This window comes from Ochotona curzoniae, unplaced genomic scaffold, assembly GCF_017591425.1.
Source record: "Ochotona curzoniae isolate NIBS_2020 unplaced genomic scaffold, NIBS_Ocur_1.0 contig_883, whole genome shotgun sequence".
Lineage (NCBI taxonomy): Eukaryota > Metazoa > Chordata > Mammalia > Lagomorpha > Ochotonidae > Ochotona > Ochotona curzoniae.
The window spans coordinates 44,239,424-44,255,085 of record NW_024466599.1 but is presented as its reverse complement, the minus strand read 5'-3'; the positions used below and the strand labels follow the sequence as shown (position 1 = coordinate 44,255,085).

Sequence of the window (15,662 nt, the reverse complement as noted above, 5' to 3'; positions counted from 1 at the left end):
CAACTACACCATAGAGTACATAAATACATCCCCCCCATTCGGCCTGAGCTGGGGGAGAATGAAAATGGGTACCAAAACAAGAGGCGAGTTGACTTTCTCAGTAATGAAGAGCACGAAGTATGTTAGACTTGATTTACTTGTAACATGCTAATGTCTTCTCACTCTGAGTCACCATCCCCCCCCCCCCCAATTAGGGAATCTGTCTTACATGTCATTATCTGGATAGCCACTGTGTTGTCTGGACAAATACATTTAAATACCTGGGTATAAACATCTATATTCATGATTTTAAGGAGAAAAAAGTTACATATCCACAGCAGCAGTCTTGGCTATAGGATTTGTCACAAGGCAGCTTCCCCACTTTCCCCATTCTCTTAACATGATTATTTATGATCGTGTAACCCCAATCTAACGAGTCCTGCATGCAGGAAGCCCAGACCTCAAATCTGATAACTATGGGATAATACTTTCACCTTTTTCTATAAAGCAACAGCAGTTTTCACGTTCAGTAGTCTTCTATGAATATTCCCCATGCACACACCCCGTCAGAATGAGACTAGAAAACAAGACAAAACCCCTATTGAAAGCTCTGACTTCCAGTCAAAAGCTGCTCATATCTGATAGTGGATATTTGACACACATCTTGATACATTGAGCTAAGACAAAACAAGCTGCTAATTTCCAGTCAAATTAATACTTTTTCAGGGCTCTCGATAGATCACAATCACACAGTATTTGGAATATTTGAATAAAATGGAAAAAGCAACCCGATCAATGTCTTCCGTGTCTAATTAGCACATGCACATGTATGAAGCACAGGAACACATATCCACCCTTTTTCCAGGTAAAAACCATCCTCTTTAACAATTACTCAGCTTTGGCAGGGGTGGGAGGGGAGGGGAGAGGGTAGTATTTTGCATAGTCCAACACATGCCATTTTTACTGCTCACGTAAAGAACTCTATCTCCTATTGGAAAGCCCCAGATTCTAAGCTCTGTTTATCTTAGGCAGATTTGTCACTGTTTTATTCTGCTCCCTGCCTGTAAAATGGCACGGAGCACACAGTGAACTCGAATCCAACTTACATCACTTTAATAAAGCCTTTCCAACCCAGCACGCTTAAATGGCTACCTTTTATGTGGTTGCCAAACATATTCTGCTCGAGACTCATCAATACAGCTCTTTCCTGATATAGAGCGGTTGCTTCCCCTTTCTTTTTCATAACAATTCAAATATCTACTGAATGACGGCTGTTATTGTTTCCTTCCTCATCATAAAAAAAAGGGAAAGCAGACTTGGAATAGTGGAGACGTGAGCTTTGGCGCAACGAGCTGAGACTACCACTGCCTGCCTTCCAGAACTTCATCTCATCATTTCTGTGCAATAGTAGCACGTTAATTTCACCATAGGAAACTCTTAATTCATTACTATGAATTATGGGAAATTGTGATTCCAGGTACTGACATCTCGCTTTGAGATGTGACCATGCTATTTATGTTCAGCCAATTCCAGGGTGGGAACAAGTGATTAAACACAATGAAAGGAATCAAGACTTAGTAATTATTCGTGCATGAAAGGTTTGCCTCACCTGGGTCGTGGCCCTTATGCACCCACAGAGTAGCTTACACACCTCAGATGGCTTTACATCTCAGGGAAATAATTTAGCATTTTCCCATAAAACATATTTGGAATTTGTTGTTTGCTTTGCTTTGCTTTGCTTTTGCTTTTGTTTTTGCATCCCCAGGCTCTGCTCTTGGACTCCCTTAAAAAAAAATAATAGTACTCTAATGACAATGAGGGAGCTAAGGTATATTTCTTCCTCTGTGTAGATTCACAGCTGTAACAGTACAAAGCCTGCACCACTTGTATGTCTGAGGAACTCCCCCCTCCCCCATGCTTTTAGATCTAAGTACAGAGGCGCAAAATTTCCGAGCTGGTTAGTCTGAGACTGAATAACCTATCTGGGACCTCAGTAAGAAGTGTGGTTTTAATTCTTGCTTGACAGACACTGTGTTTTGTCTTTTAAACGAGCAGCCCGATATGTAAATACGATGTTACATCACGCAAGCGTTACTCCATATTTGGTGATTTAGCAAGACGACAAATCCCCTTCCGCCTGCTCTTGCTTCATTAATCATGCCTTACACTTCTGTTCATTTTCCTTCCAGCCACAAGACAGCACATGGAAATGGTCACTGCCATGTCCTAGTGGGGGGCTGGGAGAGATAAAAATCTTTACCAACAGGCCACCTAAGCCTTGCAGAGACCTCAAGGAAACACTGTCTAAATGCAACTTTCTTGGTGGCAGATCTCTCATTTCTTTAAAGGGAAAGTATCTGAGTGGTATTGCAGAAAACGTCTTATTAAAAAAAAAAAGGAAGAAAATGCCACATTTGATTTTAATGATCAAATTCCAGAGGAGATGAGGAGAAATAACATGACATTTAATCCCCTCCGGACAACTGACCTATTACAGTTCAACTTTTTGGCCCAATGCTGTTGGAGAGATGAGTTCGAAAGAATTCATTGATTCCAAGCAGCACCTTCCCCAAACTTCAACAAACTTGCCTTTGGGGGTGTATGTGTGGGCGGTGGGGGCGGTGGTCAGGGAGACATAGGAGAAAGGGACCTGGCACAGCAGTTCAGCCCTCACAGGACCCACCCTCACTGTGGGGCCTGCTCCATCAAAGCCACACGAAGGATGACCATCAAGTGCTGCTGCTGCTTCTCAGTCCAAATGGAGAAGGCAGGTCCCTTTCTTGGCCTTTAATTCTTATTTCCTTGAGCTCCCAGGGAACCCACACACTTTGGCTTCCTCCCTGTGAAGATGCACTGCCCCGAGGAAGATGTGTTCGCATCTTTCCAGGAAAGATTTGTACCTAGCGTTAGAGCAGGAACAGAGGAGCCTGGACTGGACATTTGTAAGGGTGACATGTGGTTGTGTAAACCACAAACAAAATCAAGATACATCTGTCAAAACCACATCAGAGACAAGAGAGAGCCCAGAGAAGCATTTATCATTGAGCTGAGGAGGCAGACTGCAGGGAGCAGCCGTTCCTGTCAAACCAACCTTTTGAAATTTCCAACATGCCCTTAAACTTTTCGAGTAAGCATGTCTGTGCGCTTCAGCAACTGCCCTCTCTACTCTGGCCTGGCCAGTCGAAAATGGCATCTTAAAGTCAAGGTCACAGTGTCATCCCACCACGGGGCTGTGTTTAATTACAGCCCCATCCGGGCTGTCAGCCAATATGGATCTAAGGCTAGCCCTGAAGCTCAGTTAACTCCTTCCACCTCCTCCAGACCACCCTGCCAGCCCAGCCCACTCCAGGGAGGCGTGGAGAACGAACTGCACCCCTGGGGAGGCCTGGACAGAGATTCTGGGTGCAGCAGGTACACTGGCTGACCCAGATGGCAGCTCGACCTCCGACACGTCACCAAGGCTGGATGTGGACCCTGCAGACTGGGCTAGGGGTAACCAGATTCAACATTTTCAAGTGTGCAGGTGGAGAGGGAAATTGAACACAGAATCAGGAGACCTATAGAGAGGGTGTCAGGTATGTGCTCCTACTCTGCTTGCAGCTGACTTGGTAAGATGGGAAATATTCATTCTTTTACCTTCTGGGTATAAGCAATAGGCATGATTACTTTATCATGACAGCCCCATGGAGATACACAGAAAGCACTTCACCACTCCTTACACTGCTTGGCTCTAGTCCCTCTGAAAATTAAAACATGCAAACAGCTTTCCTCCTTGCTTCTCATTTACCTGCTATGTGTTCCTGTTTGGGGCAAATTCCTCTAGATGACGTTGATAAACAATCGTCATCCTCTGGCGTGACCTGGATGCCAACCTCCACGGGATTGGATGCTTTTTTCATCTCGATGGGTGAAGGGGAAGGTGGCTTATCCACAGCTTTTTCTAAGCAGAGGCTGCCATTGCATTGTTTCCGTTTGTGCTCGATAAAAATAAGAATGTCCCCCAATGGGAAGTTCATCTGGCACTGCCCACAGGTGAGGAGGTCATGGTCCCCTTCTGGAGCTCCCAGCGGGCCGTGGTCTGGTTCATCATCTGTAAGAATGGCTTCAAGAGGTTCGGCTGTGATAGAAGAAACAAAAGCACCACGATTAGAATGCCAGTGTGGAGAGAAAAGGGGCAGACACACTTTCAGTTCCACCCCATCCCACCATATTGCAGAAGGCAGTTCTAGGCTTCTCCACATAACACCCAGAAAACCTGAGTGCGCAGCGTGCATCAGGCCGTGCAGGTTATCCACTAAAAGGCACAGGGATCAGCCAGGGCAACTGTCCAATATTTCTACAAAACTGACCTGCCTAACTCCATAGAAACACACCCAGACACTAGAAGGGAATCTGGTTTGTAGGTTTGGAAATAATATGACATAGAGTTAAGGCTGGGGACAATATGAAAGCTTAAGTAAGAACTACAAAAGAGAAATTGATTTAAAAAAAAAAAGACACAAACTAAAATCCAAATTGTTTTTTTTTTTTGCTACACACTAAGTTGTTTATTACGCCAAATAATAAAAGGAGAAAGGAATAAGCACACAGCCTTTGTGTGTGACTGCAGATACCTTTAAGTGTCCACTCAAGCTTCGTAAATTAGAAAGCTCCTACATCACACAGAAAATGTGCCCCGTTTACCTCACTGTGACAAGGAAAGCACTATGTTCACCTATGAAACAGATCTAAATAATAATCACAGCGCAGCACAATTCACATGCCTAAAAAACTGATCTCAGACTTAGCAGTGCCACAAAATTAAAGAAATACCAAATTTGCTAGTAGCTCCTCTGAGGCACATTAGTTAAAGAAGATACTTTTGAATACTTAGGAAAATAAGCCAATCAGTAATTTCTTTCATTCTGAAGAAAGGAACACCTAAAATATCCTAAACATGTTTGCACTTTGTGGTATCCAGGATGTAAAAATCTAAATGGTCAGGCCAACGGCACCTTTCAAAAGCAGGCTGTGAAGCCCTTTCTTCAGATTTGAGATATTTCATCTAATGTTGTCCAAGTTGACTAATTTTCTGAATGAGCTTCATCACACTTCACTATGGGACTATTTCTGTACACAGTCACACAGCGGATGGTATAACAAGGTAGACATGTCTTCCTTCCCTGCTGGCTTTTTTTTTTTAACTTTGCACCAAAATACTTCAGCATCTATTTGGACAGCTTCTATCATTTCTTAGCCTTCCAAGAGGGAAAAGAGATTCGAAAAGGCTCTGCTTAGAAAATATGCTTACTCTTATCAAAAAATTTTTTTTTACAAAATACAAAACACCTTCAGGATGTTGCCAGTTAATAAAACTGAAGCAGAAAATGTACAAGTCTTAAACAGTTAATCAGTCTGACCTTCTTTAGCAAGCTGCCAATTTCACATTTAATGAACTTAAAGCCACAGAGAATCAAAAAATAGATTTTAATTTGAGTGTAGAATATTGGAACAGATTTTGATAAAGTGCAAAAATCTAGTGAACTCAGGTTAAATTTATTTCAACCCTACTCAGGCTGCATATTGAGGGGGAAGATCTGGAGTAACTCCCAGATGTGCTGGGTGAAATAATATTGAGAGAGCCCTTCCTAGCTGCACCTGGGCTCAAATAGGACATGTCATCATTTCTAGCCTCTGGTACTCCTCCTAATTTAACATAAGGTCACCAAAAGAATATGAAGGTTACATCCCTACTAATAAAGACAGCAAAGTAAGCACTTATGTTTCTTTGCCCAACATTCTGACCAAAAGATAAATACAGAATACACATGCATACATTCAAATGAGACAGGAGACAAACGGAAGTGCTTCTGCATTGCACCCACATGTCATTTGTTTCTCCTTACATTTGCTTTCATTTTGACCAAGTGAGAAATTGAACAGGGAAGTCATTCTCCATGATCTGTGCTATTCGAATTCAGGGTTTTAAGTATGCATAGGAAAATGTGGGGTTCTCCAAGAAAGGAAAAAAACGATATTTTATTAAAGTGAATAGCACAGTGGAATGTTTTCGAAAACATTTTAAAAAATAAATTCCATCGATAAGATTCCCTCTCTTTCTTTCTCCATCTATTCCCAAAGCCCGACACATTTCTGAAAGTGGGAATATTATTTAGGAGCAAAAGGAAATACTTTCCTAGGTTTCAAACAGTTCAAGTAAATTCTGTGCAAAACAGACTTGGCTTCAAGTCTTCCGAAGGTAGTGACTGAAGTGATTTACAATCAAAACCAGGAAATGAAGTGGTAATTCAGAGGCTGCTGAGTACACCTCCACATTTCACCTAATTAATTTTATAGGAGGCAAAGTTCTTGAAAATAACAAGATGATCAAATGTACAGATATAAAACCTGTAACCTCAACATTTTCCATGCTCTTAACGTAAATTATTGCTAATTAACAAGAATTATATCCTAATGTATGAAATATGTTTAACATCGGGCTTCTTGCAAAACATTTGCCTGGTGGTGTTCCGAGAAAAGACCAGGACATATTCCTCTTATTGCTGCTACACTATTAAAAAGCAGACGATGTGGGACACAAAGGAAATACGAAAACACAATTCTAGTGCAGTCTACGGAGGTGCGCTGACATCTCTTCTCGGAGGCAATCAGCACTGCCTTTCTGGGCATCTGATCACTTCTCCGTATTTTAATGCAAATTCCTCTTCCCTAAAAACATTCCCTGCCTTAGCCATTTTCCCCCTCCCCTCAATTCAACTCCAGCTTCCTTGTGCGTCTCTCCCCCCCCCCCCCCATAACACCATCATTTCTGAGCTCCGGCCTGAACTCCGGCTACAAAGCGGGAAGTGCTCCATTGAAGTGGAAGGGAGTGGACAAATCATCAGAATAATTAGCCGCGAATTCTCTCTACCAGGGGAGAAAAGAGAAAACAGAACGCTTCTGCGTTCCAACAGCAAGACAGCCTGAAGGATCTCCACCTTCCAGAGGCAGACAGAGTCCCCTATCCTCACTCGGTAGTTGCCAAAGCTTTTTTTTTTTTTTTCATTTAAGCTCTAGAAGACACGTCAGGAAGGAGCCTTGGAAACAAGGGTTGCAGGGGTGGGGGAGGGGGAGAGCCCGAGAGATGGGTCTCCAAGTTTGCTTCCCAAGTCCTTCCCCGGGATAGTCTTAACCCGGAAAAGGAGCAAAACCGCGATCTGAAAGGCAAACCATGGGGGGAGAAAGCAAAAGCAAAAAGACAAAAGCGAAGCCGGGGGCTACAAAGCCGAGGGGCAGAGCCGGGGGTTGGGGGCAGTAGGGCCGAGAGCCCCGCAGGGTTGGGCCGTGCGGAAAGTGAAGTTGGGGGACCGTTTGCCGACACAAAGCCAGCCGCAGGCAGGCTGTAGGCTCGCCCGGGCCGCGCTGGCTGCGAGCACGTGCAGCGGTGGCCGCGCGGCCTTGGGTTCCGGAGCCTGGAGGCAGCGGGCAGCCGGGGGGCCTCCACGCCCATCCAGCCGGGCCGCACGGGAGGCTGGCTCACCAGGTCCGCCGGCTGGTGAAAAAGGAAGTGGGGTTTGGTCAAATTCGGCTGGTTAACCGGGTGCAGTCTCGGTACCACCGATACGCCCCAGGCGCGGGTCCTGAAATTCATTCTGTGTGTCCACGCGCTCACCCTTCTTTAATACTTTAGGGAATCTGTGCACATGAGTTTACCCCGCAATCCCGGGCACCGGCGTGCGCGCCACGGCTGCGGTTATTCATTATTAATGACGCTGCTAGCCCGCATCATTATGATGATAACTATTACTATTGTGATTTCGGACTCGGAGGAAGAGCGGCGGGAGGCAGGGAGGGGAGGGGTGACCGGGCTGGCCAGAGCCGCCGGGAGAGCCCTCCGCCGCCGCCGAAGTCTGTGCTTTGCGCCGGGGGTGAGGTCGTGGAAGAAGTAAACCTGGAGACCAAGTACAAACTTGCCACAGCCTTTCTTTCGGCCAAGCCCCCGAAGCTCAAGAGCGCACACTCCCGCTTCCCTCCTATCCCCTCCCCAAAAAATGCCTGCCCCGAAAGAAAGCGGAAAACTGCACCCCACTCCGCTCTGCTCCTAGCGCGCAAGGCTCTTCCTAGCTCACGCGCGGGGGTGTCGGCCGCGCGCCTGGGCGCTTCTCCGCGGCCCTGGCCAGCAGCATTTTAAATAAAAGTCAAAATGAAGAACAAAGACATAAGGGGTGATGGGTGGGGGTGTAGAGGGAGGAAGTCTGCCTAACCGTTCGTTCTCCATCTCCCCCCCCCCACACACACACCCTCGCAAAGCTGGTCCCTCCCAGGCCAAGAAAAGCCGAGCGGGGGGCGGGGGGGAGGTTCTGGTACAGGTTCAAGTTCTCTGAGCTTTCTTGATCTTGTTCTGCCTCCTAGCGACCGAATGCCTCATTCAGCCCACGTAGCGATAGCGGGGGTGGAAGGTTGGGGGGAAGAGGGTCCCTAGACACAGGATAGTTCCCGCCCCCTGTGCGCATCCAGAAAACGAGGAAAAGAGTGACCCCTGCCCTCCCGTGTCCGTAACCAGTGCCCATACCAGGCTGTGGGGCAGAGGAAGGGAGGAAGGGGACAGCTAAGCCTCCCAGCCTGGAATGTCCCGAGATGGACCTGAGGGGGAGGAGGGTGTAAGCGAGCAGCCTGGACTGAGAGCCCGTCGGTCCTCAGAGCCCCCACGGCATCCTTGGGAAGAAGGGCCCAGCTTTCCCGAGTCCTGCGAACGCTGCCCTTCCTTCCCGCGGGTACCTGGCCGGGTTGTAACTTCACACCGCCGCACGCCGCGTCTGCTCCGCATCCGGCGCGGCCAGGAGAGGGGGGGCGGGGGAGGAGAGGCGAGGGAGGGATGCGCGGGGGTGGGGAGAGGGAGGGCCCCGCAATGTTGCCCGGGCGGGGGAGCTTCGGAAGTGTGTGATAAGTTCCAGGGCCCAGTGAAAAATTCAACTCCCTATGCCCAACCTCCCCCTTAAAAAAAACACAGAATCGAGTCTAGGTGGTCCTTTAAAATGTCATCAAAAACTAAAATTAGAGTCCCGAAAGGGGGCTTGAGGGGAAGGGCGGAATGATGCGGGCCCTCTCACGCCCTTCTTTCCCTCGATGACAAACTTTTCCCCAAGTGCCCCACTGCTCGCCTGGCTAGGCACGCTCGGCCGGACAACCGCCACCACCCCTTAAATAGACTCGCAAGGACCTCTGACCGACCCAGGCCTGGGATAAAGAGCAAGAATCCTGGAGTGGGGGGTGCGTGGGCTCTCAGGATCCAACAGAAACCCCCCACCCTCCACGCACATTCAAGCACACTTCTCTGCCCCTCCCCCCTCACCTGGCCGCAGCCGAGCGCTGGGGTCTGGTGGCCCGGAAGAAGGGCTGGAGGGGGCTAAGAGAGCACGTGGTGACCTCCCGGCTGTCCGGAGTCGTGGACAAGAGAAGTCTGCAAGAGTACCCTGAGCTGAGGGGAGGGGGCGCGCAGAACGCTCATTTACAGCTGCTTTACAAAAATAACAAAAATGCTTCCCCAAGCCTAGTTTCACCCGGCAGATCTAGCAGTCTGAGGTCGGGGTGGAGCTCCGCATTGTGCTGGGGCAGACGGAGCCCGCGCGCGGCCCGGGCTGGTGCGGAGGCGCGGCGTGGCCTGCCGCGCTGCCCCGCGGGTGGGCGGCGGGCGCCGGGTGGGCGATCGTGGTCGGGGTTTGGGAGGAGGTCAGGCGAGGCCCGGCCGCCGCCTGCTCCCGGGGCTGCCGCGCGGCGCTCGGTCCTCTGTCTGTTTGTTGGCAGGAAGCTCCCGCACACGCGGTGCTTGTAAACATTCAGACACGAGATTTTTCCCAATCAAAATCCACTTCCACTTTTTTTGAAAATCTTCCAAAAAATAGTAAGAGGAGGGAGTTCCTCGCTCCCTCTCTGTGCCGCTGGAGCTCTAAGTTTGCAACTCCAGAGGGTTTGGGAAAGGGGGTGATTTTTTTCCTCTCGATTAAGATTGCAAGATTTTTTATGGGGGAGGGGGCAATCCAAGAAGAAAGCGTTGCGGAAAAGGGCTGGTGGAGCGTTTGGCGTCTCTTTTGGGGCAAGAAATTGTACCTTCTTTTGCTTTATTTTTAAATTTAACTTTGAATTTATTTTGTTTATTGATTTTGCACGTTTCCTCGCCGCCTTTGGGGTTCGGCCGGGAGGGACGGGCAGCCGGCCACCCGGGCAGCAGTGGCCTCGGGCTAGCTCCCTCCGGCTCCCGCGTGCCCCTGGCCGCCGCCTCCTCCTCTGGCCCTCGCTCTAGCCCTTCGCCAGCGGCAGCGGCGGCGCAGGAGGGCAAGCGCGAGGAGCCGGCACAAAAGGCAGCGGGACAAACACCCACCTCGGGCCGGAACAAAAGGCAGCAGCGCCGGCCGCGTCGCCCGTGCTTCCCGGTCACCCCGCTCTCCCAGCAGCCGCAGCCCCTCTCCAGACTCGGCGGACTTGGGAGCTTCGGAGCGCGCGCGCGCGCGCGCACACACACACACACACACACCGCCCCGCACCTTCCAGTCCCACTTTCTCACTATTGTGGAGATGACTACTTTGCTCTCCCGGAACACTTGACCGTGAGCGCATTGCTGTGCCAAGGGCCAGTAGCACCTCCGTTCTCCCCGGGAATTGTTTTTTAGACTTGAACTCGCTCAGACCCCTCCATTTTCCTGCGGCGAATAGCAGCAGCCCCCCCCCCTTTCCTTCCAGCTCCCACCCCCAGGTTTGCAACTGAGTTATTCGCATCCTTAGCTTTGTTCATTATTTTGCAAAAAACTAGGGGGGGGGGGGGATCATTGCATTCCTTTTCGAAAAGAAAGCGGCGGAAAGGAGGAGGAGTCACATTTTTTGTAAAATTAAATAAAATGTAAAAGGTGCGTGCGATTTCAAAAGTGCACACACAGCTATGTTTCGAGATGGGATATGGGTGCTTTTCCCCCCTTTCATCTCTTTTTGCCTCGACTCTCGTAGGTTTTTCTTGCGGAAAAAAAAATTTAATGCATGCACACACCCCTCTCTCCCCCTCGCTCTCGCTTCTTGTCCTGCGCACTCTCGTGATTATTAATAATTATTATTACTATTATTGGGTTACTTACGCGAGAATTCCCGTTTGCTTAAGTGCTGGGGTTTGCCTTGCTTGCGGCGAGACATGGTGGGCTGCGGGGCGGGCGGCGGCGGCGGCGGGCGGACGACGGCTCGGTTCACATCGGGAGAGCCGGGTTAGAAAGAAGGAGACTCCAGAGAAAATATCTTCATCAGTGCCTTTTGACATCCAAAATAAATTAGAAATAATACAAAGATGGCGCAGGGAAGATGAATTGTGGGAGAGCCGTCATGGCTTTTTTTTTAAGCAAAAAAAAAAAAAAAAAAAAAAGGAGAGAGAGAGACCAGAGATAGAGGGAGAGAGAGAGAGAGATGAAAAAAAATGGCAAAAGCCCCCCTGAGCTGCAAGTTCAAGTGCGGACGTGACGTCCCTGCGAACTTGAACGTCAGGAGTCTGGATGGACAGAGACACACAAAACATGGGCAGGGCGAGCAGGAGAGAAGGGGAGGAGGGAAGGGGAAGCTCACACCAATGGACACACATCAGGGGCTGGACATGAAAAAGAGACCAGGACAAGCCAATGGCCAGTGCGGGGCGGGGGAGGTGCGGGGCGGGGGGCTCCGCAGACGCCAGACGCGGCCCCTGGGGGAGGGGCGGGCGGAGGGGAGGGGGCTCTGGGGCCGCTGGCTCACCAGTGGCCGCAGTGAGCGCCGCGGCGGTGGCGTGGCCGGGAGAGAAGAAAGGGGCGGCGGGGGTGGGAGGAAGGAGTGGGGGGGAGCAAGACGTGTGCCCTGCTCGCCCCCCCATATGAAGACGCCCAAAAGAAAGATTATTTTAAAAGAAAAAAAAAAACAGAACAGAGTGCACCGGGAGGCTGTAGCCAAGGGCCGGGGAAGCTCGGGCGGAGGGAAGCCAGGTAGAGTTGCTCTCGGACACCCTCCTCCGTGCGCACACCCACTTCCCCTCCCCGCCGCCGCCGCGCTCGCGCCCCGGGTGCGGACGCCCGGGACTCAAGCGAAAGCCCCGAGCCCACGGTTGCGCTCGGGAAACTTTGCCGGAGGAGAGGATAGCAAAGAAAAATAACCCGAAGTTGAGAGCTGAGCTTCCAAGTTAGAGCTCCGCAGCGGGGCAAGGGGAAGTCGAGAGGGAGCGCTCAGCGAAGCAGATTCCAGCCCAAGTTGAGAGGGCTGAGGGTCCAGAAGGGCAGCATCAGGGCCTCCTAGGACCCCCAGCAACCTAAAGGGAGCTAGGGACGGGGATGGAGAAGAGGTCTCTGGGGCAAGGAAGTCAGCGCAGGTCTAGGACCGAAGGGGTGCCCTCAAAGCCGAGCCTGGGACCAGGGATTGCGCGCCCCAACAAGCGGCTGGATCTGAATGTAACTGGAAGCACCGGTTCCCCAGGGTCGCGTGGGAGAAGAGTGAAGACCGAGTCATAAAGAATGGGGAGCCGGAGTCAGGGCTCGATCCAGCTCCGGCAGGGGAGCTCCGGAGGCATGGGCGAAGGAGGCGCCGAGAGGTCCACCTCTTCGAGCGGCCGAGAGCCAAAGGACAAAAGCGTGTGCAGTCCCGGGAGTCCTGTCCCTGGGACCGTGCTCTCGGCACCACGGGAGGTCCCAGAGCCGGGGGGGGGGGGGGGCACTCCCTCTCTCCCAGAGCAACCGCAAATGCACTGGAGGACGGAAAGACAAGGTTTCCTACGGGCAAAGCCTAACTGATCCCATGCTGCTGACCCGGGGAAGGAGGCATAAGGCAACAAGGAAAACGCTCAGCCGGCTCGCAGGAGCTGCGCAGAGGCCACGGCGGTGTGCTGACCGCCCCGGGTCAGCGCCCGCGGTCGGGGCGCGCGGCCTAGAGCCTTCAGCCCGGTCTGGCCTGCCTGTCCAGCTTCTGTGGAAATTAGGGGAAGACCTGTTGGAAAATAAACCCCTGTCTCTTTAATGCACACATGCACACACGCGCGCGCTGCCGCTGTCAAAAAGCGGGCTTCACTCTGGCGTGGGATACTTTCAGTTTTACGTAAAATGTACAGCAACAGCACCCCCTGCGATTGGAAAGTTTATTCAGAAACGTGCCTGCAAAGTCCCCCGGCGGCTCCCGCCTCCCAGCTTCTCTGCCTGCCTGCGCCACCCTGCCGCCGCCGCCGCCGGGGAGAACACGCTGCCATCCCAATCGGGAAGGGCCGGGTGCGGGGGGCGGACGTGGACTCGGGGCTGCGTGCCGTGCTCAGGGCGCCGGCCTGGCCGGCCCGACCGCCAGTCGCCGCGCTGCAGGTGGACGTGCGTGAGTGTGGGTCAGCCAGCCCGAGCCGCGCTCACAGCCCCTCCTCAGGCTGAGGGGTGCTGTGTCCGCATACTTGCCCGCCCTTCAGCCAGCCGAAGGGGGGGGCGGGAACCTGGTGGGGGGGGGCACGCTTCATTGTTTTAACCAAGGATCTTAGCCGTGCGCGCGCTCTCGGAGCGCCCAGCCTCGCCGGGTAGTGGTTATTTTATCCCTGGGTCGTCTCTGCAAAGTTTCAAACCTTTTCGAAAAAGACCGGCAGCCTAGCTTGCTCGGCGCGGCTTTGGGCCCCTCTCAGACAGGGCTCTGAAGGTTCACCGTCGGGAGAGGTGTGTGCTTGGACTTGATTCGTAAAAATGGATTCGTGGTGGGTGGTGGTTGTGCTGTGGGTTCCCCCCCGACCCCGCCCCGGTGGAAGAAGGCTGAGAAGCCCAAATTCTGTCGGAGAGACAGCAAGATGCCCCAGCAGCCGAGCGCTGCGGCGTGTGTGTGACACCATTTACCCTTTTCATTGAGTTCCTCGGAGCAGGTCAGCGCTCCCCCAACGCGGTCTGGTTTTTGTCTGGTTCCACCAACCTGGGAGCCTCCACATGAATGAATGTCATCGCGAGGGAGGGGCGGGGCGGCGAGGCCAGGGGGACGCTCGGAGGGAAGGTGAGGAGAGGGAAAGAGACAGGAGGCCTTTGAAAAGAAATAATAAAATACAGGCATTCCGAACCGAGCTCTGAGAATTTCAACCGAGTTCCCATCCACCCCCAGACGGTCCTACACATAGGGAGAAATCTAAGTGGGACGACTTGGGTTGTGGAAATACATACGATGTGCCTATGATTTATCCATAATGGCGTGTCTAAAGCTTTTCAGGGTTGGCTGTAGTGTAAAAGGTAATGACTTTATTGCCTCTGAAAGGTTCTGTGGTTCACATTTAACAGTCGTCTGAATTACAATTCATTACACAATTGTGTGCTCTCTAAAACCGGCACCCTATCAGGGCCGCTATCTGTGGTTATTTCCAATAAATAACTGGCAACATTGTATTGATTTTCTTTTTAAAAAAAAATCATAGGAAATTAAGCACTTTAGTTACAAGTAGGTCTGTTATGTTATTGCACTTGTTTCAGATTCCAGGGGGTTCCTTCCGAAACCACATCTTAAAAACAAACATTAAAAAGCCAGTTCTGCAGCTGCTTTCCCTGGGTGCCCATGCAGAGGGAAACGGCATTAACATATATTTAATTTCACCCTCATAAAATGTCCAGGGTGAAATGAGGACTGCCCTCCGCTCCCGCCCCTCCCCCAGCCAGATCTCACCCAGATCCAGAACCCGGGGGCTGCGAGGGCATCTGACCCTCTCACCCACCCTCGCCGCCCGCCACCCTCTCTGGCCCTGCCCCGCGGGAGACGTCCCCTCCCCTCGTCGCCGCTGGATGCTCCAGGAAGAGCCCCAAAGTAGTGGGGGAGGGGAGGACTTGCTTGTGTGAGTGGAGGGAAAAAAAAATGTTTTTGAAGTGTTGTTTGAGGAGATTTGGAAATATTACGTAAATATTCACGATGGAGGTGGTTGGGGTAAGGGGTGAAAGGTCACGTGAGAGGCACACACTTGGCTGCACCCTGAGTATATTTACTTTTGCTGAAGTGGCTTTTAGAAAGTCATCAATTAGGACAACGTTGAGATGATTCCGTGGCCGTTGAGTTAACTTCGTCTGGGGCCGTGGATCCTTGGCTGCTTCTACCGGAAGGGCCAGCATACGCCGTGGCTCCTTCGCGAACCTTGGGCTACCACGGCGTGAGTCAACCACAGGCCGGCGTGAGCCTTCCCCGGCCCGCCTCCCTCTTTTATCTTGCCCGCGGAGGAGCCTCCCCAGGACTTCCTGCTGTATATAATGCGCCTCTGATCTCCGTACTTAATAGCCAAGTCCTGGTTTATGCTTTATAATGTGTTGACAAGTTTTCCAACAGACTTTCTAAAATAATGCACCTATATTCACGTCGGTTAGAAACCCACCGTATTTTTAGAGTCGAAGAGATCTATACCCTAATGCAGGGAGAGAGTGTAAATCATAGAGGATTTCATAGTCCTTTCAGTAGTTTTCGGTATGAAGTATGAGCCGCGTGGCCTCCAGACGTAACCTTTTAGAAAAAAAGGCAGTGCTTTTATTTTATGGTGTAAAGTGCTTTTAGCTCCAGGGTTCTGAACGTGAACGTGGTCAACAAACAGCTCCAAAAGGGAGACTTGCTAGAGTCCCAACCCTGGAGCCTGGGCTCCCTGGGGTGCAGCAGGGGAAGGAAGGGTTAAAAGATTTGTCTGGATGGAAACTACAGGAAACCAAAATAAAATATTCACTGTCTGCCGTAAG

At 51.1% G+C, this 15,662-nt stretch overlaps 1 protein-coding gene across 7 annotated transcripts in view; it reads right to left on the bottom strand.

The window, feature by feature from the left end:
• The window catches only part of BCL11A (BAF chromatin remodeling complex subunit BCL11A), a 101,362-nt gene extending 89,864 nt beyond the window's left edge, over window positions 1–11,498 (bottom strand). For 3 of the 7 annotated variants that reach the window (XM_040993406.1, XM_040993403.1, XM_040993405.1), the window contains exons 1-2: window positions 11,082–11,487; window positions 3,767–4,096 (exon numbers count right to left, since the gene is read on the bottom strand). In XM_040993406.1, the coding sequence (XP_040849340.1) occupies window positions 3,767–4,096; window positions 11,082–11,136 (385 nt within the window). In that variant the 5' untranslated portion in view covers window positions 11,137–11,487. Of the gene's footprint in view, window positions 1–3,766; window positions 4,097–8,736; window positions 8,786–9,310; window positions 9,548–11,081 lie in introns of those variants that run through there. The other 4 variants (XM_040993408.1, XM_040993411.1, XM_040993407.1 and 1 more) reach the window with 3 other exon arrangements.
• Window positions 11,499–15,662: the final 4,164 nt, after the last annotated feature.